The 23,842-nt window shown below is 39.6% G+C and overlaps 2 protein-coding genes across 3 annotated transcripts in view; one reads left to right on the forward strand and one right to left on the reverse strand.

Moving 5' to 3' along the window:
- prodha (proline dehydrogenase (oxidase) 1a) overlaps positions 1-7,273 on the reverse strand; it is a 28,164-nt gene extending 20,891 nt beyond the window's left edge. The window contains exons 1-2 of the mRNA XM_061926857.1: positions 6,740-7,273; positions 1,257-1,465 (exon numbers count right to left, since the gene is read on the reverse strand). Of these exons, the coding sequence (XP_061782841.1) occupies positions 1,257-1,465; positions 6,740-7,048 (518 nt within the window). The 5' untranslated portion in view covers positions 7,049-7,273. The remainder of the gene's footprint in view (positions 1-1,256; positions 1,466-6,739) is intronic.
- Positions 7,274-7,416: 143 nt separating this feature from the next.
- On the forward strand, positions 7,417-23,819 carry srsf9 (serine and arginine rich splicing factor 9). 2 transcript variants are annotated; one of them, XM_061926858.1, is made up of 5 exons: positions 7,417-7,573; positions 19,129-19,305; positions 19,643-19,863; positions 22,893-23,065; positions 23,145-23,819. In XM_061926858.1, the coding sequence occupies exons 2-5, from the start codon at positions 19,148-19,150 to the stop codon at positions 23,361-23,363; spliced, it is 771 nt and encodes a 256-aa protein (XP_061782842.1). In that variant the 5' UTR covers positions 7,417-7,573; positions 19,129-19,147; the 3' UTR covers positions 23,364-23,819. The 2 variants fall into 2 exon arrangements, with proteins under 2 accessions (XP_061782842.1, XP_061782843.1); XM_061926859.1 differs by having other exon boundaries at positions 7,419-7,573; positions 19,126-19,305.
- The last annotated feature ends 23 nt before the right edge of the window (positions 23,820-23,842 follow it).

A 23,842-nucleotide genomic window follows, 5' to 3' on the forward strand; every position in this document is an offset into this window, starting at 1 on the left:
CTGTACTTAAATATCTGCTTGACTTATTATTTCAAAACAAATTATCAATCAAATTGTAGACTGTAAAATTGACAATAGATTTTACAGTTGAATTCCGCCGACTGTGTTTTGTACCGTAAAATCTACTTTGGTACTGTTTTTTTCCATTTACAGTAAGATACTAAAACATTAAAAAACTAACAAAAAAAAACATTACAACAACAAGATTTTACGGTAAAAAAACTAACAACTGGCAGGTCTGTTGCTTGAATTTTACCACTAAAAACAGTGGTATTGTTTCTCCAGTCCATTCCATTTATTAAATTTTTTTATATGCTGGAAAAAACCCACTGCTTTTACTGTAAAATTTTGGTAACTGGGCTGCCAGTTTTTAAAGAAATGTTAATATTTTTTTTGCAACTTATGTAAAAAAAAATATTGTTAATGTATTATAGATATATACATGCATATTCATATTTTACTCATTGTTAAAAGGGCAACCACAACTGCGATGTGGCCCTCAATGACAACGAGTTTGTGTCACGACGTGGTTTGCGCAGCTTACTGCGGGGTTCGTTCTCCCAAAATGCAAACGGACCATTCCGGACAAAGCGTGCAGGTAAGAACATGATTTAATTATTAACTCTCAAAGAGGTACAAACAAAAAGGAACACAAGGCGAAGGCACAACGCGCTGATCGCACTTGGAGCTAAAGTAAATACTTAGCATAGACTATGGCAAGGAAAACTTACTAGCTGTGGCATGAACAAACAAAACTTACGTGACTGTAGCATAAGCAAACACTTAGCATAAACTCAAAACCAGACATGAACCTATGTGACTGTTGCATTTGCAAACAATGACGCCGGACTGAGCGTGGCGAGCAAGGTGACTAAATAGCTCTCTGATTAGTGGTTGACAGCAGGTGAGCATGCCGACCACTAACTAGAGGCAGGTGAATCCAATTAAGCCCCATGGAAACTAAAACAATCCCAGAGGTGCACAAACAGGACCTAAGGGAGTCTAAAACTAACAGAACATAACAAAAACATGATCTGGACCACGGATCATGACAGTTTGACACCTGTGCCCTAAAACATGTCATGCTTGTTCCTTTTGAGGCTTCTTTTTCCCTGAGTTTTACTTTTTTCTTCTTTTTTTTTAGCAAATTGTATTAATTACATAACACATCCCGCCTAACTTGTGCCCAAACAGGACAACTTTACTGTTTGGTTTAAATCCCCAGCTTCTTCCAGATTTAATACGAAGCAACTCACTCCATCTCCTTCTTTTCCGCCTCCTCTTTCGTCAAGTCCTCTTCCACGCTGTAATCCAGCACGGCGCCCACGCCAAAGATCTGATTCTTCTGGATGAGGGGTTTGATGGCGTTGTGGTCTTCCCCGGCCACAAACTGTCCGTAGAAGGTCATCTTCATCAGCTTCTCGAACAACCGCTGACCCAGAAGCTTCTTGCTCAGCTCCATTAACTATCAACAGTAAAAAAATGACATCATTATGTTACTACTTCAACTTTTCTCAACCGATTTGAAAAATTACATCACCAACCATTTCAACTCATTCAAGTTTTTTTTACCATTTTCAAAAAAAATTCCCGCTTTCCCCGAAATTTGCTAATATATTTTGTCAAGTTACAGTAATCATTCATCACATATGCTAAAAAGGGCGGGCAAAATGCCCCAAACATGTGATTTCTTATAGTAAATTAGGGGTTTTTACTAATGTGTTTTGTATTTATCACTCTTCTGGGTAACTCCAATAGTGTCTTATCATTTGAAGTCTGTGTGAGTGAGATGAAAATAAAACTGCATTTTTACAAATGCTTGCTTTATTTTGATGAATGGGCATATGTTTTGACCGAAGTGTGTCATTTTGCAAATACTCTAGGAATTAAGAACATTGAATGTGGTGTTTTGGAAAAGTGTGTAAATCATTTTGAAAAAAGACACACAGTTAGTAAAATTGTATGTAAGCAAATGGGAAAAAATGGAAAACTGCATTTTTACAAATGTTTGCGTTATTTTGATGAATGGGCATATGTTTTGACCGAAGTGTGTCATTTTGCAAAAAAACTAGGAATTAAGATAATTGAATGTGGTGTTTGGAAAAGTGTGTAAATCCGTACAAGAAAAGACACACAGTTAGTAAAATTGTGTGTAAGCAAATGGAAAAAAATGGAAAACTGCATTTTTACAAATGCTTGTTTCATTTTGATGAATGGGCAAATGTTTTGACCGAAGTGTGTCATTTTGCAAATACTCTAGGAATTAAGAAAATTGAATGTGGTGTTTTGGAAAAGTGTGTAAATCCTTTTGAAAAAAGACACACAGTTAGTAAAATTGTGTGTAAGCAAATGGGAAAAAAATGGAAAACTGCATTTTTACAAATGCTTGCTTTATTTTGATGAATGGACAAATGTTTTGACCAAAGTGTGTCATTTTGCAAAAAATCTAGGAATTAAGAAAATTGAATGTGGTGTTTTGAAAAAGTGTGTAAATCATTTTGAAAAAAGACACACAGTTAGTAAAATTGTGTGTAAGCAAATTGAAAAAACTAAGTATATTTGCACTAAGTATCGCCGACACCAGTTTGAATTTTACTCGGTATTGGATCAGGCATACAATGAGTATGCCCTCTCAGTAAGCTGTGGAGTCCCCCAAGGCAGTATATTAGGGCTTTTACTGTTCCTAATATACATAAACGACATGTCATCAGCATGCGACTGTGAATTGTTCTTGTTTGCGGATGACTCGGCCATGCTGGTCACAGGTGGAGAAAATCCTCAGTGCTGAACTCTGTAGAATTTGCACCTGGCTCGCTGACAACAAGCTATCTATACACTTGGGTAAAACGGAATCCATGCTATTTGGGTCCCACATCAACCTTAAGAAAGTCAGTGACTTCACTATAAAAGTGGGTGACTTTTTAATCACCAGGAAAGATGAAGTCACCTACCTAGGTTCCATTCTAGAGGCTAATCTTTCCTGTGATAAAATGGCAACCAAGGTAATCAAAAAGGTCAACCAACGAACAAGATTTCTCTATAGAATCTCCTCTCTGGTCAACAAAAGCACCATGAAGATTCTAGCGGGAACTCTCATTCAACCCTTTTTCGATTACGCATACACCTCCTGGTACCCTAGCACCTCCAAAACCCTCAAATCTAGACTCCAAACATCCCAGAACAAGCTAGTCAGATTACTTCTAGACCTCCACCCCAGATCCCACCTCACTCCTACCCACTTCTCCAAAGTGGGCTGGCTCAGGGTGGAGGATAGAGTAAAACAACTTGCACTGAGCCTAGTCTATAAAATCCGCTACACCTCCCTGATACCGAAGTACATGTCAAACTACTTCCTTAACGTAAATGACCGCCATAACCACAACACCAGAGGGAGCTCCACAAACCACGTTAAACCCAGATTCCGATCTAACAAAGGTCTTAACTCATTCTCCTTCTATGCCACGTCAATATGGAATGCACTCCCATCAGGTGTAAAAGAAAGGGCATCTATATCCTCCTTCAAAACCGCACTAAAAGAACACCTCCAAGCAACTTCAACCCTAAACTAACACCCTCCCCCTTCCACATCCCACATTTACATATGTAAATAATCAAATGTAGATACTTATTCTTATGCTTTCTGATCTCTCTCACTATGTCCACTACTTGCTGTACATATCCTATAAGTCAGACCTACATTGGTTCAATGTCCATTTCTCTGATGATACAATTGTTGATGACTGAAGTGCTGATATCAACCAAATCTAACCCCCTCCCCCCTTCCACATCCCACACCCCGGATTGTAAATAATGAAAATAATTCAATGTATATACTCTGATTAACTTGTGTGATGACTGCATTATGATGATAGTATATATTTGTACCATGAATTGATTTAAGTGGACCCCGACTTAAACAAGTTGAAAAACATATTCGGGTGTTACCATTTAGTGGTCAATTGTACAGAATATGTACTTCACTGTGCAATCTACTAATAAAAGTCTCAATCAATCAATCAAAGATTGAGACTTTTATTAGTAGATTGCACAGTACAGTACAGTAAAGTCTCAATCAATCAATCAAAGATTGAGACTTTTATTAGTAGATTGCACAGTACAGTACATATTCCGTACAATTGACCACTAAATGGTAACACCCAAATACGTTTTTCAACTTGTTTAAGTCGGGGTCCACTTAAATCAATTCATGGTACAAATATATACTATCATCATAATGCAGTCATCACACAAGTTAATCAGAGTATATACATTGAATTATTTACATTATTTACAATCCGGGGTGTGGGATGTGGAGGGGGGGGGGGTTAGGTTTGGTTGATATCAGCACTTCAGTCATCAACAATTGTATCATCAGAGAAATGGACATTGAAACAATGTAGGTCTGACTTGTAGGATATGTACAGCAAGTAGTGGACATAATGAGAGAGATCAGAAAGCATAAGAATAAGTATCTACTTTTGATTATTTACATTTGATTATTTACAATCCAGGGAGGTGGGATGTGGAAGGGGGAGGGTGTTAGTTTAGGGTTGAAGTTGCCTAGAGGTGTTCTTTTAGTGCGGTTTTGAAGGAGGATATAGATGCCCTTTCTTTTACACCTGATGGGAGTGCATTCCTTATTGACATGGCATGGAAGGAGAATGAGTTAAGACCTTTGTTAGATCGGAATCTGGGTTTAACGTGGTTTGTGGAGCTCCCTCTGGTGTTGTGGTTATGGCGGTCATTTACGTTAAGGAATTGTACGGAATATGTACTGTACTGTGCAATCTACTAAAAAAAGTCTCAATCTTAGATTGATTGATTGAGACTTTTATTAGTAGATTGCACAGTGAAGTACATATTCTGTACAATTGACCACTAAATGGGAACACCCGAATACGTTTTTTCAACTTGTTTAAGTCGGGGCCCACTTAAATTGATACATGATACAGATATATACTATCATCATAATACAGTCATCACACAAAATAATCATCAGAGTATATACATTGAATTATTTACATTATTTACAATCCGGGGTGTGGGATGCGGTTTGGTTGTAACACTTCAGTCATCAACAATTGTATCATCAGAGAAATGGACATTGAAACAATGTAGGTCTGACTTGGTAGGATATGCACAGCAAGTAGTGGACATAAAGAGAGAGATCAGCAAGCATAAGAAAAAGTATCTACCTGTACCTTTGATTGTTTACATTTGATTATTAACAATCCGGGGAGGGTGTTAGTGTAGAGTTGAAGTTGCCTAGAGGTGTTCTTTTATTGCGGTTTTGAAGGAGGATAGAGATGCCCTTTCTTTTACACCTGTTGGGAGTGCATTCCATATTGATGTGGCATAGAAATCATAGAAATCCCACCAGCCTGAATTTTACTCGGTATAAATCGGGCATAAAATGAGTGGTGTGCAGAGGTGGGTAGTAACGCGCTACATTTACTCCGTTACATCTACTTGAGTAACTTTTGGGATAAATTGTACTTCTAAGAGTAGTTTTAATGCAACATACTTTTACTTTTACTTGAGTATATTTATAGAGAAGAAACGCTACTTTTACTCCGCTACTTTTATCTACATTCAGCTCGCTACTCGCTACTAATTTTTATCGATCTGTTAATGCACGCTTTGTTTGTTTTGGTCTGTCAGACAGACCTTCATAGTGCCTGCGTTTCAACAAATACAGTCACTGGTGACGTTCACTACGTTCCACCAATCAGATGCAGTCACTGGTGACGTTGGACCAATCAAACAGAGCCAGGGGTCACATGACCTGACTTAAACAAGTTGAAAAACTTATTGGGGTGTTACCATTTAGTGGTCAATTGTACGGAATATGTACTGTACTGTGCAATCTACTAATACAAGTTCCAATCAATCAATCAAAAGTGTGAAGGAAAAAAGACCATTTTTTATTTCGACCGTACATCCCGTCAAAAGCCTAAAGACTGACTGCACAGTTCCTGTCTTCACAATATAAGTGCCGCTCCATCGCGCCTGCGCTTTCAAAATAAGAGTCTCCGAAAGCCTGCGCAAACAAGCTAGCAAGCTACGGAGTTTGCCGCCAATGTATTTCTTGTAAAGTGTATAAAAACGAATATGGAAGCTGGACATATAAGATGCCAAAAACCAACCACTTTCATGTGGTATTAGACAGAAAGGAGGAACTTTTTTTCTCCTCCATTTGAAAACGTGGACGTTTGTCATCACTACTGTCTGATTACAATCAATGCAAGTCATCAGAATCAGGTAATACACCAACTTATATTCTTGTCTTCATGAAAGAAAGGAATCTATATGTGTTAAACATGCATGTATATTCATTAAAACACTATTAACATGTAAACAAAAACGGCAAAAAAAATAAATATAAATTATATACTGTATATATCAATGTATGTATATATATATATATATATATATATGTGTATATATGTGTGTGTGTGTGTGTGTGTATATATATATATATATATATATATATATATATATATATGATATGTGTGTGTATGTTACTCATCAGTTACTCAGTACTTGAGTAGTTTTTTTACAACATACTTTTTACTTTTACTCAAGTAAATATTTGGGTGACTACTCCTTACTTTTACTTGAGTAATAAATCTCTAAAGTAACAGTACTCTTACTTGAGTATAATTTCTGGCTACTCTACCCACCTCTGGTGGTGTGCACATCATTCGTGTGAGAACCGTGGAAGTTGATCCCGACTCACCTCCCGGTTCTTCTCCACCAGCACGTCAATGGTGCACAGCTTGAAGACCAGCAGGCTCCTCAGCAGCTCGACGTTGTCCTTACTTTTGTAAGCTTCCTCCGTGTTGTTGAAGTCGATGTGGATTTTGCTCAGCTTTTCTCCATCTTTTGGCGCCTTGCCGCTCTGGCTGATGAGCTCCACGGGGTCCGCTTCCACCACCGCGCATCCGTCCTGCTCCTTCTCCAGCCGCTGGCTCTTGGTGGACGCCGCCGTGGACCTGCATCGCCTCGGGAAAAGGCGGAGAGCCGACGCGATCTTGGTGCTCGACATGCTGTCGTCTTCTTTGGCAAACACGCGCCTTGTGGACTAAACGGTGTGGGGAAAGTTGCGTAATATTATTCCCTGAAGTGAGGGGCGGTTCTCGTCGACGTTATGTAACAAGACCACCGCGGGCCCTTTGTACAACACCCCATCTTATCGCCTCCCTTTCTCACTCCAAAAAGCCCACCCTTCAGCAAGTTACATCACATTACTATTGCGTGGCCCAGCTGCCCTTTGATAACAACACTTGAAACAATGTCAAGGCTGTGTAACTCCAACGCAAAGTCGTCGTATTATCACATTAGTTTTGGCAGCGGTTGCTCAAGCCTTGCGGGTAATGCCGTCGTATAACCGCTAGGGGCAGCAGCCTCCCACCAACACAGAAATGAGCCGTAGAAGAAGAAGCCGTGCAGACCCTTTTATAGCAGCTGTTGCCTTACCTCAGTAAAGAAGACATCATTTGTTGGCGTTTGACTCCACAAAAGAAGCGCCTCTCTTCGCCGGAATCGATTCTTAACCTTCCATTGGTACCATGTATGTTTGCACTTATCTTTATGTATATGTTTTCTGGAGAATTACAACGAGTATGCGTGTCCAGGAGCGGCTCGGCGTCGAGGCCTACTTTTGTTAGCATGACGTAGCTGTTAGCTAAGCTAAAAAAAAAAAAAAAAACCTCCGCCGACATTGTGGACACTCCAGACGGCTTTTTAGACATTAGTTTGTGGAAATAAAATAACGTAATTATCGCGCGTAATCACCAGCTATTCTGAAAAGGCCGTCTACCGATTTGAAAATTGGGTAACTTTAGGCTGTAGTGATGGTATCGGCAGTTCTTTTGACTGTACTCAGGCCCGGCCCTAACCAATGTGGCGCCCTAGGCAAGATTTTAGGTGGTGCCCCCCCACATCGGCAGTGAAGTGTATATACTCACAAGAAACCGAATAGCTTTGTCTTTGACCTTTTTTTTTTTTTTACTTACAACTATACCTAATATATAAAGGGGTGGAAAAGTGACTATTACCTGCAGGGCAAACATTAGCTAACCAGAAGGCAATAACAATGTAAACAAAAAACACCTGCTTAAAAGATCTAATACAAATGTCCCTAAGGAATGTAAGGTGGGAGTACTGTAATTACCTAACGTTACATTATTATTTTCCATAACAATTTAGCCCCCTCCACAATATTAACCCGACGTTAAAACAGAACTAGCAATGGGCGAGGGCGGACCTACGTCACTTCCGCCCTCCAATCCCCTAGCAACGCGGTCGCCATATTGAATTCGTTGAAAACAAACCAGCTCACAGCGAACACAGCATTGACAGAAAAGGCATTTAACGAGGTTTCACGGCATTTTAAACTGTTCTAAATGGCGTATGATTATGTAAATAGTCTTTCCAGTGAGGCTAGGTTAAGATACGAGTTAAAATGTTCTGTAGTTGGATTAAACGACTGCCCTTACCGCCTTCCAGCAGATGCGTGGACTGATAATCCTACACAATGGCCGGACATGGAATTTGGAAATCTTTATGTCTACCTCACAAGCGCACCAGGTCGGTTGTTAGCTTCGGTTGTTATATAACGAATAAATCACATAAAAATGGTTAAATCACCCAAGGTATGTTGATAAATGATAATAAGGATGACACGGTGGCTACCAGTATCTGTATATTTATTATATCTGTAGAGAGCTCATTCAAATTCAGTTCAGTATTATGATTTATTATTTGCTGAATTACTGGAAATAGCCTTTATACCGTATGTTATTGTTGTGCAACAACAACAACTTCAGCTGTCGAACGTTATTCAGTAAAAATTCAACGGGTTCAACATTAGCATGGACGGTATAGCCAAGTTGTGGTTAAGAAGGTGGATTTTTGTTCCTTATATTTACCAGAAACGAAGTGATCCGAACACACGACCCGGGATTTTGGGGGACTCCAGTGAGAACCGTCCTCGTTTTCCCGGTGTAAAGCTGCGAGCCATTTGTCTCGTCTCTGTGGGCTTTTAGCACGCTTTGGCAGAACAAAATACGACCTTTGTTTTCCCTGTTTCCAGTTGTAGTTTGCACAACCAAAAACAACACAGTTTTTTGGCATTTTGGAGGCAGAATGACGGGTTTAATCAGCGCAGGTCGACAGGTTAAAGAGTAATGGCGACGGTTTGTTTTCAACGCCAGTCAGGTTGCTATGGCTCGAAGAACCCGTATGTAGCTCAGTTGCCCGGATGTCGGCCCTGCCCCATACAAATGTCCCTAAGGAATGTAAGGTGGGAGTACTGTAATTACTTAACGTTACATTATTATTTTCCATAACAATTTAGCCCCCTCCACAATATTAACCCGACGTTAAAACAGAACTAGCTTAGCAATTGCCGAAGCATGTAACATTAGCTTAATGCTAAAAAGCCAGGTTACTATCACATTCTGTAACAGACAAATAATTTCATGTAGGCTAACGTTACCTACCTGCTACCTCTCTCTTTTCTCGTTTCTCCTCTTCTTTTCTCTTTTTTCTTCCCTGGGCACCTGACAGTTTTGGCCGTTTTGACATCTTGTGTTGATTTTTTGATGTGGTGACGTCCAAAAAGAGTCATGATACGGGAAAGGAGGGGGCGCACCGTCCGGGTGGGGAGTGGGGGGGGGGGGGGCGTAATGTTGTAACAAATAATATTTCTATTAAATAGGCTTTACTTTGCATTTTAATTAACGTGGGATTATTTTTTGTATTTAGAAATAATAGTACCAACTTTTTTTTTTTCTTTTTTTTTTTCTCCAACATTTGTGGCACTGGCGTGGCGCCCCCTGATGGACGGCGCCCTTAGCATTTGCCTATACGGCCTATGCCACGGGCCGGCCCTGACTGTACTGAATCACTAGAATCAGTTCCTTAAATTGATTCGTTCAAAAAATTCGTTCACCGAATCACTTCTGCAGCAGCAGTTCTATGGGCAGGTCGGCGAATCATGAGTCGGTCAGTAACCGATTCCCCAGCGGCAGATCTCGGTGTGTGTCAGTTCGCGAACGACACAAGCCCTCAGCACCCAATGAACGACACGCACAGTGACTGAACGAGAGCCTCAATGTGACGTCCTCCTCCGCGACACAGTCATACCTGCCAACGACTCCGGTTTTCCCGTAATTAGTACGGTTTTCATCAACCTATTCCGGGTTACGGTTGCAGTGATAAAAAATACGGTTTTTCATTAATTAAAAACTTTTTTTTTTTTTTTTAAGTTTTATTCACGAAATCGCGTAACAATGACAATCGACACTGCTTCCCGTAACTTCCTATCGAGCCATTCCGAATGCTAGTGATGGGTTGATGAGGCGTCATGAAGCGTTTCGACACATTGCAAAACTGTATTGATACTGTGTCACTAAATACTGACATCTGCTGGACATTAAAAATCCCTACAGGCAACCTATGGACCGACTCAACTGACACTGATTGTATGCCCTAGTACAGGGGTCACCAACCTTTTTGAAACCAAAAACTACTTCTTTGGTACTGATTAATGCGAAGGGCTACCACTTTGATACACACTTAAATAAATAAATATATTGTCATTTGTAAGTTACACGCAAGTGTGATTTAAACAAGAATAGCTAAATAAATAAATTTATATATATATAAAAAAAATGGGTATTTCTGTCTGTCATTCCGTCGTACATTTTTTTTTCCTTTTACGGAACGTTTTTTGTAGAGAATAAATGATGAAAAAAAACACTTAATTGAACGGTTTAAAAGAGGAGAAAACACGAAAAAAATTAAAGTAAAATTTTGAAACGTAGATTATCTTCAATTTCGACTCTTTAAAATTCAAAATTCAACCGACAAAAAGAAGAGAAAAACTAGCTAATTTGAATCTTTTTGAAAAAATAAAAAAAAGAATTTATGGAACATCATTAGTAATTTTTCCTGATTAAGATATATTTTAGAATTTTGATGACATGTTTTAAATTGGTTAAAATCCAATCTGCACTTTGTTAGAATATTTAACAAATTGGACCAAGCTATATTTCTAACAAAGACAAATCAGTATTTCTTCTAGATTTTCCAGAACAAAAATTTTAAAAGAAATTCAAAATACTTTGAAATAAGATTTAAATTTGATTCTACAGATTTTCTAGATTTGCCAGAATATTTTTTTTGAATTTTAATCATAGTAAGTTTGAAGAAATATTTCACAAATATTCTTCGTCGAAAAACCAGAAGTTAAAATATTTATTATTCTTTACAATAAAAAAAAATAAAAAAATACTTGAACATTGATTTAAATTGTCAGGAAAGAAGAGGAAGACATTTAAAAGGTAAAAAGGTATATTTGTTTAAAAATCCTAAAATCATTTTTAAGGTTGTATTTTTTCTCTAAAATTGTATTTCTAAAAGTAGTAAGAAGCAAAGTAGAAAATAAATGAATTTATTTAAACAAGTGAAGACCCATCCATCCATCCATTTTCTACCGCTTATTCCAAGTCTTTAAAATATTTTCTTGGATTTTCAAATTCTATTTGAGTTTTGTCTCTTTTAGAATTAAAAATGTCGAGCAAAGCGAGACCAGCTTGCTAGTAAATAAATACAATTTAAAAAAATAGAGGCAGCTCACTGGTAAGTGCTGCTCTTTGAGCTATTTTTAGAACAGGCCAGCGGGCCTGATCTGGTCCTTACGGGCTATCTGGTGACCGCGGGCACCGCGTTGGTGACCCCTGCCCTAGTATATACAATAATATAAACCAAGTCATTGTATTTCATTTAGGATAATTTCATATCTTCATTTAAATAAAAATATATTTTTATCTTTTTTAGATACAGTCAATAAATAATGTGAACATGTATCATAACATGGAAATATAAGAGAACGTGTTGTGGATGATTGTGGACTGGGAATTTTTTTAATTTTATTTTTTTACACATTTTTATAAAAAAAAAAAAAAAGTTTTTCCGACGTATTACATTTTAGACGATTTCTCTTCTTAGTTATTATTTCTCCGGCTGTAGAAAAGAGCCGCTCACAGGGCACAGAGGAGGCGTCAGTGCAACACAGTTCGCGTATCGGTCACGTGACCAAAACAGCTCATGATCGGTCACGTGACTTTCTAAAAGCGGTACGCGCACCGACACAGGGTTTTGCTCTATGAGCTCGACGCATGCGCCGATGCATCGGTGTTGCCGGACCCATCACTACTGAATGCCAAGCGCGAAGCTATTTATAGCACCGCTGCCAAGCACGAGGCATCAGTTGCCATTGTTTCCAAACGAGCGAACGATCATGGAATCAGCCGGAGAAAAATCGCAAACGAGTCTTAAACTGAAAAGAAAACTGCAGTCATTCCGCGAAGAATATTCAAAAGCCTATCCGGGAATAATGATCCGTTCCAAAAAGGGTGAAAACCACGCGAATTGCACCTTGTGCAGACAAGATTTTTCCATCGGACACGGAGGAATTAGCGATGTAAAAGACCACGTTGGGACAAAAAAAACACAAGTCTAATGCCGTTGCTAGCGATACAAGTGGAAAACTTTCAACGTTTTTCGTCGCCCAAACAGATTCTTTGGATGTGATAAATGCCGAAGTTTTATTTATGGAGGCAATAATTGAGCATGGACTTCCAATCGCACTGGCTGATCACATGGGACAGTTATTTCGGAAAATGTTTCCCGACTCGAAAATCGCCAAAAAATATGGATGTGGTCGAACCAAAACATCAAACATTATTCAGTGTCTTGGAACAGAATCCTCAAAAAGTATCGCCGATGTCATGAAGACGGAACCATTTAGCATGTCGACTGACGGCAGCACCGACTATGACGATGTAAAACTGTACCCCATTTGTGTTCGATATTTCGATGACGACATTTTTTAATGGAATTGTTTAGTACTGTTTTACCATTTGTTTACTGTAAAAAGTGTTTATACTGTTTATACTTTCAATTAACAAATTGAAGTCTTGTGAAAGGTTGACAGGATAACTGGCATTAACTGTCAAAATAATTTCAAACTATTGAAGTTAGCTTACAGAATAAACATGTCAATCAACCCATATGATTTTTGCTGTAATATTTTTGTTTTGAAAAGTCACTGTGACTGATAGAAAAGTGATGGTTTTAGCAACATTTTAACCTGTCTGAATGCTAATAATCATTTTGCGTCGGGGGGCGAAGCCCTGAACCCCCCACCAGGACCCCGTCCTGGACCCCCCGGGGCCTGCGGCCCCTGGACCCTGGCTACTAGGTTTTTCTGATTTCAAAAGTTGGCAGCTATGCAAAAACAAATATTAAATTAAGAAACCCTTAACAAATGCTAACATAAAAACTAAATGTTCTGTAGCAAAGAAAATGTAAACTTAAATATGCAAACAAAAGGAAAATAAATACCTTCAAAATAAAACAAATAAATTAAGAGCCAGAAATGCCAACATAAAAACTAAATGTTCTGTAGCCTACGTTTAAAAATATAACAAAGAAAATATTAACTTAAATGTGCAAACAAAAATAAAATAAATAGGCTACCTTAAATAAAACAAAACAAATATTAAAACAAGTGCCAGAAAAGCCAACATTAAAACTAAAATTTCTGTAGCTTACATTTAAAAATATAAAAATGGAAATATCAACTTAAATATGCAAAAAGAAAATAAATAGCTTAAATAATATAAAAATCAAGATAAATAATAGCCTATGTATATGTACATACATTAGTTATTATTTTTATTTTAAATCTTCTCAAACAGCCTGCCCTACACTTTACCCCCCGCCCCTCCCCCTCGCGTCGTTGCTGCTCAGCCTTGCCCTGCACTGACTTTCTTTCTGTCTCCTCTACTCTCATAACTTTATGTGGGGACGGCGTGGCGCAGTGGAAGAATGGCCGTGCGCGACCCGAGGGTCCCTGGTTCAATCCCCACCTAGTACCAACCTCGTCATGTCCGTTGTGTCCTGAGCAAGACACTTCACCCTTGCTCCTGATGGGTGCTGGTTAGCGCCTTGCATGGCAGCTCCCTCCATCAGTGTGTGAATGTGTGTGTGAATGGGTAAATGTGGAAGTAGTGTCAAAGCGCTTTGAGTACCTTGAAGGTAGAAAAGCGCTATACAAGTACAACCCATTATCATTTATGTGTTGAGATAATGGGGACGGGGCGCGTGTGTGTGTTTGTTCTCATGTGGCTTGAGTCAACATTAGCCGTTAGCTTGGAGAATGAATGGAGAACAGATGCCAATGGCATGAAACGGGAGGAGAATCACTCGCGGCATTGGGGCAAGCAGAGCAGAGAGCGAGAGCGTTGTCGTTCACTGAGTGATTCATGTCGTTAATCCGCGGTGAACGAATCGTTCGCTCAGTCCCTCCCCCCACCCCCATGATGAGTAGCTGGCTGCGTCGTTCCACTCATACCGGCATGGTCGCGGCGGAGCTCAACTGAACTGAGAAAGGAACGAATCAGTTCATGAAGTGATTCGGTTCAGTACGTTAACTCAAAAGATTCGTTCGTGAACGACACAACATTATTAGGCTGACCATATTCTGAAATCCCAAAAAGAGGACACATGCGTGCCAAGGCCGGGACTAGGTGCAAATCTGCCAATGATACTCGAACTTGCCTTATAAATAATATATTTATTTAAATAAAGCATTTTTTTCTCCTCTCTTGACGGCAGTGTTGGCGCTCGGAATTTTCAAAATGGGGTCCCAGGGACCCCATGAAGTCATAAAAATGGGGTCCCACAGTAAATTTTTGGGGCCCCACTTTTTTGTAAGCGTTTTGAAAACAAATGATAAACGTATGCGTTATCCTGTTAAATCTCACATTCTATAGTTTATTATTCTTCGGTCAATGGTCAACAAAATTAACAAACAATTGTAAATTCATAGATTGAAAAACAAAATGTTGCAGACCGAAAGGGTTTAGGCTGAAGTTGAACACTTATTGCGCCTAACCCTATAAACAATGTCAAGTACAAGATGAACTTCTGAAAATTATGAAATGTCCTTTGTACAACATATTATAAATACACAACTTAAACACAGTTCAATTATATACACAGTAAAGGCATGTGAAATATCCTTGTACACATATTAAACCTTTGTACCAATTATATACAAACAATTATACTTCCATTATTATTTACATGCCACACTTAGTATTTTAATGAACATTGATCATAGTATTAACTACTGTGTTGATTCAAGAGTGATATATTTTTTCAAGACATTGGTCTTAAAGTGTTTTTTAAATGTGTGAATGGAACTGGAACATTTTAAGGAATCATCCAAGCTGTTCCACAGTTGAATCCCCCTGACAGAAACACATCTACTTTTTAAGCTCGTTCTTATGTTAGCTTTCTGAAAGACAGCTGAACCTCTGAGGTCATAGGGATTCTCTCTGGGTTTAAATTCTATGTTGTGTTTTGGAAAAAGGTTGTCATAAACGTTACTTAATTCATAAAATTTAAAAAAATGTGTATACTAGTGATGAGGCGTCATGAAGCGTTTCGACATATTGCAGAACTGTATAGATACTGTGTCGATACTGTGTCACTAAATACTGACATCTGCTGGACATTAAAAATTCCTACAGGCAACCTATGGACCGACTCAACTGACACTGATTTTATGACCAAGTATATTCAATAGATAGATAGTACTTTATTGATTCCTTCAGGAGAGTTCCCTCAGGAAAATTAAAATTCCAGCAGCAGTGTACAAAATTGAGATCGAATTTAAAAAGTAAAAAGTAAATAATGGGGGTATAAATGGAAACTAAATAGAAAAATATTACAATAGAATAATATATATATTGAATATGTATAATAATATAAACCAAGTCATTGTATTTCATTTAAGATTATTTCATATCTTCGTTGAAATAAAAATATATTTTTATCTTTTTTTAGATACAGTCAATAAATAATGTGAACATGTATCATGACATGGAAATCTAAGAGAATGTGTTGTGAATGAGGATGCTTGTGGATTGGGATTTTTTTTTTTTTTTTTTTTTTTACACATTTTTAGTAAAAAAAAACGTTTTTCCAACGTATTAAATTTTAGACGATTTCTCTCCTTAGTTATTATTTCCCCGGCTGTAGAAAAGACCCGCTCACAGGGCACAGAGGAGACGTCATTTCGACACAGTTCGCGTATCGGTGACGTGACCGAAACAGCTCATGATCGGTCACGTGACTTCCTAAAAGCGGTACGCGCACCGACACAGGGTTTTGCTCTCTGAGCTCGACGCATGTGCCGATGCATCGGTGTTGCCGGGCCCATCACTAGTGTATACATATGTAAATGTATTCAGTTATAAACATTCATTCACTTTCTTCTTTCCTTCATGGATCTAAACTTTACCGCTCCTGGTAGTTTTTCCTATGTTTTTCTTTAATAAGTTGTAGTTGTATTTATTTCAGTATAAAAGTGTAAAAAGTGTTTTGCTTGGGTCGTGAAATGATGATAATAGTGTGCCAGGGCATACACACATTTTATATTTAACGCTTAAATCTCTGGAGTCTACATCAACTTCAGATCTATTCCTCATTTCAAAATGTTTTAGTTTTTTTTAATGTTTTTTTGTTTGTTTTCCGCCCAAAGTATGCAAAATCTTCCACCTAAAATATTTTTCAAAGTGGAATATTTGTTGTGAAGTAATGGGAACTTTGGATAGGTCAATAATTCTTAATAACATTGATTTTGATTCAATATTATGTTTTGAGCAATGACGGTTTGAAAGAAAAAAAAAAGCTTTGTTTTCTTAGTCAACATTGCAACTTTTTCTAAATTACATTTCACCTTTAAGCTTTTTATTTCACTTTTGTTATGTTTTTGTTTATTTTTAATAGTATTTTTAGAATGTGCCGTGGGCCTTTAAAACATTAGCTGTGGGCCGCAAATGGCCTCCGGGGCACACTTTTGACACCCCTGCTATAGATAATAAAAAATTACATCTGATAAATCTATCGATAAAAAGCAGAGCCTGGCGATGCATGCGCGTTTATCATAACTCTCTCTCTCTCTCTCTCTCTCTCTCTGTCTCTGCCCCTCCCTCACCAATGCTGCTGCGCGCACAATTTGTTTTGTTTTTAACCCCTTCTTAACCCTGAACGTACATTGAAAATACATGCAACCCTAACTCAAAATGCTGGACATTTGAGGCATTTAAGAAACTCCGTCCGGACAGGCCCGCAAAAAGGAGGACATGTCCGGGGAAAAGAGGATGTGTGGTCAGTCTAGGTAACGCGTCGATACGTTTGTCATTTCCGCCGTGTAGCCGCCGCGAACGTCTTCGAAATGAGCTGAGTCAGTCAAACGTTGTTTTTACATCAATCTATCATACTGTTTTTCAAACATCCTTCGTGCAAAAACATTAATTTACTAATTAGATATACATAGAATGGCAGCACGGGGGAACAGAGGTTAGTGCGTGTGCCTCACAATACGAACGTCCTGGGCTCGGGTTCTTGATTGGGAATGTTTTGTTGAAAAAACCCAAATCAACTAACATAATTATGTTGATTAATTAGAAAACATAATTACTAAAGAGGTGCACAGTGAAACAGGGGTTAGTGTGTGTGCCTCACAATTTGAAGGTCCTGGGTTCGAGGCCCACTATGGGTCTTTCTGTGTGAAGGTTGCATGTTCTCCCCGTGACTGCGTGGGTTCACTCCGGGTACTCCGGCTTCCTCCCACTTCCAAAAACATGCACCTGGGGATAGGTCGATTGGCAACCCTAAATTGGCTCTCGTGTGTGAATGTTGTCCATATGTGCTGGCCCTGTGATGAGGTGGCGACTTGTCCAGGGTGTACCCCGCCTACCGCTCGAATGCAGCTGAGATAGGCTCCAGCACCCCCCGCAACTCCGAAAGGGACAAGCGGTAGAAAATGGATGGATACATAGAATGTTCAACGGCAATGTTCAGTCTGTGTTGGTTGATTGCATTGGCGATAGTGTGTTCCAATAGACGGTATCTGAACGAACACTATTTTTCTGTTCTCTTCTGATTATTTTTCGCAAATATCAGATTTTTTATTGTTTACTAACAACGACTCACCATAATCCGTAAATCCTTGGACACAGGAGTGATTTGGAATGACAGTCAGTAGTAGTTTTTGCTTTCACTTAGGTATTTTACAATACGTGTATTGATTTTAGATTAGACTATTGCTTATAATAAACGTAAACTCAATGATATATTGTTTTTTATAGACTGTTAAAATTCACAATTTATTTTTTAATTTTATTTTTCCCCCAAAAAGCAATATATACTTTATCTATCTCCAAGAAAAAACGTATGTCCAGTAACTTTAGAAGGAAAAATAAAGTAATAGAAGAGATATACAAAACAAAATAAGGTAAAACAGTTCCGGTTTCATAATGCAAAATGTCAGTGTGCAGAAGGACAAAAGCACCATGTGCAAGTCTGTTTTGTAATAGTCTGTTTTGTAGCTTTCCCTTGGAGGTGTTAAAAGCCGAATAACATGGGAGAGGAGCAATTTTTATTCTGATTAATAATCATGATTACCAAATTACGCATGTACTATGCGTAATTTGATGGTCTTGCAAAATTTCAAGTAAAAAGCATTGACCTCTGCAATTTAGCACATATTTACTTGGTATTGAATAGATACTAAAATTGTTCAGTATCGATCGCACTTTGTTTGATTGCATTGTAAACTTAAAGATGGCAGTTTTATGTTGCATGTTCTGCCGCTCCTCAAAAACAACCCGTTAGTGGCCAAACTGGAAAACCTGTCCGAATGTGATAACTAGGAAGATTTTATTATATATTATCACATTGTAATTTACCATGAACACTATACTATTTTCCAATGTATATTATTTTTTAATATGTATTCCGACAGATGACAAACAACGCTGAAGAGTTTCAGGCAGCGTAATGTTGTTTTAACTTAGACATACAAGATTGACCCATTTACCATTAAATGTTTTGTTGTAGGGTTTTTTTAACAAGTTTTTGTTTAGTTTTATATTTGATTGAAATAAGTAATTCAGCTTGGACTAGTGATTTGTGGAAACCTCAACTGAACTTAAAAAAACTTAAAATCCAAAGTTGCCTCCCTGCTTTCTGTGTCAGCAGTGCAATTAATTCCTCGACAATGTCGGATGGCCGGATCTATGTCGGAAATCTTCCCATGGATGTCCAGGAGAGGGACGTTGAGGATCTGTTCTACAAATATGGAAAAATCCGTGAGATTGAATTGAAGAACAATAGAGGCACTATCCCCTTTGCCTTTATCCGATTTGAAGACCCACGGTAAGTTTTGGGGAAGGATTGGTCTCCTATCAAGTCTTAGTGTAGGTCAAATAAAGGAAGTAAAGAATGGATGGGAGACGTCACGTCCATTTCTTCGTCTGCGGCATGCTTGCATTGGTATCAGCATCAAGGGTTGGAATTGGGGTTAAATCACCAAAAATGATTCCCCGGGTGCGGCACTGCTGCTGCTCACTGCTCCCCTCACCTCCCAGGGGGTGAACAAGGGGATGGGTCAAATACAGAGGACACATTTCGCCACATCTTGTGTGTGTGTGTGACAATCATTGGTACTTTAACTTTTTTTTTACCTTTAGAGTCCTGTGCTCTCTTTTCCTAGGGATGCAGATGATGCTGTCTATGGAAGGAATGGATATGGATATGGAGACTCCAAACTTCGTGTAGAGTATCCCCGATCCTCTAGTAAATTTGGTCCAACGGGAGGTGGTGGCGGTGGCGGTGGCGGCGGCGGAGGTGGTGGAGGAGGAGGAGGAGGAGGAGGACCTAGAGGAAGATTTGGACCTCCAACACGAAGGTCTGAATTCCGCGTCGTAGTGACTGGTAGGTGGACGTCCACACTTGTAACTAATCAATAATTATCCTGGAGGTCAAGTGGACCAGCAGGAAGAGGACACAGCCAGGCAAATGGTTCTCTGATCGCTTTTCTGGCGGACTACAGCATTCAGAAATGTATAGGTGGAAATCATGAATCATAGACCAATGTCTCAATCTCACCTGGCGAACCAATGGATAAGATAACTAGTAGGAACGTGGACAGAGTTGTAGACAAATGTTTCTCTCCCTCTTATATCAGACTGCAGCCGAAAGGAAACTTGTAGATGGAAGTCTTGATACATATGCAGATACATCTTATTCACACTCTTGACGGTGGACAAATGGACTTAGTCACAATTTCAAAGCTGATGGACATGAGTCATAGGCAGGTGGATCTTATGGCGGACTAACAAAGGGACTAGTATAGTAGGAAGGAAGACATACAAAGTCACAGGCAGATGCTAATCTTTCACTCATGGCGGATTGCAAGCCAAAGGAACTAGTAGGAAAGTGGACATTCAGTCATTGGCAGAGCTGGTGGACAACATGAATGGACTACAATGTGGACTAGTAGATGAAAGCCTCGAGTCATAGGCAGGTCTCACTAATCCCATACTTTCATTTTTGGACTGCAGCATAAAGTAGGAAAGTGGACTGAGTAATTGGCGGATGTCTCTCTGGTGGACTGCAACGTGAAGGCACTAATAGTTCGACGTATTGAATTGTAGGCAGCTGGAACACAAAGTGACTAGAAGATGGACATCAAGAGTCATAGGCAGGGATTGCTTTCTCTCTTGGACTGCCACATAAAGGGACGAGTAGAACATTGGACACAAAGTCAATGGCAACTGTTGGTCTCTCATGGTGGACTACAGCATGAAGGGACTTGTAGTTGGAAGTTATACTTTTGTGGACAGATGTGTATTTTGCCCTCTCATGGTGGACTGGAGGACAAAGGAACTTGTAGTTGGATGAATCATGACCCGTTGGCAGATGTTTCTCACTCCCTCTTGGCGGACTGATAGGAAAGTGGACATGCAAAGAGATATGCTGATGTTTTTTCTCACTGATTATGGATCTCAGCATAATTGGACTTGTAAATGGACATCATGAGTCATAGGCACATCTATCTTGCAAATGTAATGGCGGAGTGAGACAGGGACTAGAAGATGGACGTCGGGAGTCATAGTCAGGACTCGTTAACGCCAGACTTTCTTTCGCCCTTGGTGAACTGCAGCATAAAGGGACGAGTAGAACATTGGACACACAAAGTCAATGGCAACCGTTGGTCTCTCATGGTGGACTACAGCATGAAGGGACTTGTAGTTGGAAGTTATACATTTGTGGACAGATGTGTATTTTGCCCTCTCATGGTGGACTGGAGGACAAAGGCACTTGTAGTTGGATGAATCATGACCCGTAGGCAGATGTCTCTCACTCTCCTCTTGGCGGACTGATAGGAAAGTGGACATGCAAAGTGATATGCTGCTGATTTTCCTCACTGATTACAGATCTCAGCATAATGGGACTTGTAAATGGACATCATGAGTCATAGGCAAATGTAATGGCGTAGTGAGACAGGGACTAGAAGATGGATGTCGAGAGTCATAGTCAGGACTTGCTAACGCCAGACTTTCTTTCGCTCTTGGTGAACTGCAGCATAAAGGGACAAGTAGGACATCGGACACGCAAAGTCAATGGCAACCGTTTTGTCTCTCATGGCGGACCGAGGCATGGAAGGACTTGTAGTTGGAAGTTATGAAATTGTGGGCAGATTCAAATCTTGCTCTGTCATGGCGGACTGGAGGACAAAGGGACTTGTAGTTGGATGAATTGTGGCCCATGGGCAGATGTCTTTTACTCCCTCTTGGCGGACTGATAGGAAAGTGGACATGCAAAGTGATATGCTGCTGATTTTCCTCACTGATTACAGATCTCAGCATAATGGGACTTGTAAATGGACATCATGAGTCATAGGCAAATGTAATGGCGTAGTGAGACAGGGACTAGAAGATGGACGTCGAGAGTCATAGTCAGGACTTGCTAACGCCAGACTTTCTTTCGCTCTTGGTGAACTGCAGCATAAAGGGACAAGTAGGACATCGGACACGCAAAGTCAATGGCAACCGTTTTGTCTCTCATGGCGGACCGAGGCATGGAAGGACTTGTAGTTGGAAGTTATGAAATTGTGGGCAGATTCAAATCTTGCTATGTCATGGCGGACTGGAGGACAAAGGGACTTGTAGTTGGATGAATTGTGGCCCATGGGCAGATGTCTTTTACTCCCTCTTGGCGGACTGAAGGACTATTAGGAAAGTGGACATGCAAAGTGATTTGCTGATGCTTTTCATTCTTGATTATGGATCTCGGCATAATGGGACTTGGAAAGGGACATCATGAGTTATAAACACATCTTCCTGTAAATCTGATGGCGTAGTGAGAGACAAGGACTAGTAGGAAGGAGGATAGGCAGCTGTTTCCTATGGCAGACTAAAAGACAAATCAAGTTATAAATTGACCGTATGAGTCTTTGACAAATCTGTCATGCTAATGGCGTATGACTTAATTTAATTAGAATGAGATCAGCAACAGTCAACTGAACAGGCAAAACAATCAATACATTGTATAGTTACAAAAAAGAATACCTTTGCATAACTTCTACAATCTAATCATATTGCACAAGAGTGAACCATAATCAGAAGTTTTGCCCTTTTTAGTCAATGTGGTGCAACTTCACAAAGAACAAGATCAAAGTAGATAAGCATGTGCATATTGGATCCATCCTAAATTACATCGGAAAGTGCTTCAAGCCGTATAGAGACTTACTGTTTCAGCAAAGTGACCCTGAATGTCTACTTAAAGGACCACCTACTCGACGAGCTCATGCTCTTTAAAGACTTAAAAATATTTAGAAGCCCACATACTGCAAAGACAGTTATGTGGGCAAAGTAGCTAAAGTCGAAGTGTAAGATATTTTTTTTAGGTTGTAGGTGCTAGAAGTTTTTAGGTTTCATATCCGGTATTTGCCATCTCAGGATTACCGCCAAGTGGCAGTTGGCAGGATCTGAAGGATCACATGCGTGAGGCAGGCGACGTTTGTTTTGCCGACGTACAACGGGACGGGGAGGGTGTTGTGGAATTTCTTCGCCGCGAGGACATGGACTATGCCTTACGACGCCTGGATCGCACAGAGTTCCGTTCGCACCAAGTGAGTGGAAGACCTGATGAAACCCGCCCCTACTCCGTACCTCGCCGGAGTGCACTTTCACTGTTGTCCTCGTTTGCAGGGTGAGACTGCGTACATCCGCGTCTACGAGGACCGGGGCACCCCCAACTGGGGTCGCTCGCGGTCCCGCTCCAGATCCAGAGGCCGCTTTTCACCTCCTTACAGAGGATCACCGCCGCCACGCTACCAGTCCCCTCCTCGCCATACTATGTCCCGCCATAGTCCACCTCGGAGGCACGGACAGCCCAGCCATAGCCCACCGCCACGTCATTACAGATGAAGGCTCAATTTTGATCCAGGAAAAGAATGAGAGTTTTGTAACTGCCTTTTTATTTTTAATCATTTTTTTTAATCCACAGGCAGCCTTCTTAGAACACTCTTTATTGCTATGTACATTCCATGGTCCCCATTCCCCAATAACCCCCGTTTCTTTCCTTGGCCTTAACCCTGGATTACATGTTCTTTATATAGGCCTATGTTTTTTCTAAACAAAATTTTGACTCGTCTAATGTGCATTACATTACGTAGCTTGTTTGGTGGACAAATCCTTGAGATGTTCATCTTAATAAATCCAGTTTACTTCATGTTGTATCAAGTACTCACATTTAAGAAGTAATATCAAACTGTGATGCTAGTCAGTATCTTCTAAACCAAATTCCTGAATGTTTTCAAATGCTGACTCATGTTGGCTGTTCACTCATTTTTTCTTTACCAATAAAATGTTTGATTTACAGACTCTGCTACATGCTTGTTTTTTTT

This window comes from Nerophis lumbriciformis, linkage group LG32 (genome assembly GCF_033978685.3).
Source record: "Nerophis lumbriciformis linkage group LG32, RoL_Nlum_v2.1, whole genome shotgun sequence".
Taxonomy (NCBI): domain Eukaryota; kingdom Metazoa; phylum Chordata; class Actinopteri; order Syngnathiformes; family Syngnathidae; genus Nerophis; species Nerophis lumbriciformis.

Bases quoted from the DNA above. Each gene is read 5' to 3' on its own strand.
- srsf9 (XM_061926858.1), top strand. From the start codon at position 19,148: ATGTCGGATGGCCGGATCTATGTCGGAAATCTTCCCATGGATGTCCAG. The intron at 19,306-19,642 runs GTAAGTTTTGGG...CTCTTTTCCTAG, and splicing joins ATCCGATTTGAAGACCCACG to GGATGCAGATGATGCTGTCT. The intron at 19,864-22,892 runs GTAGGTGGACGT...TTGCCATCTCAG, and splicing joins ATTCCGCGTCGTAGTGACTG to GATTACCGCCAAGTGGCAGT.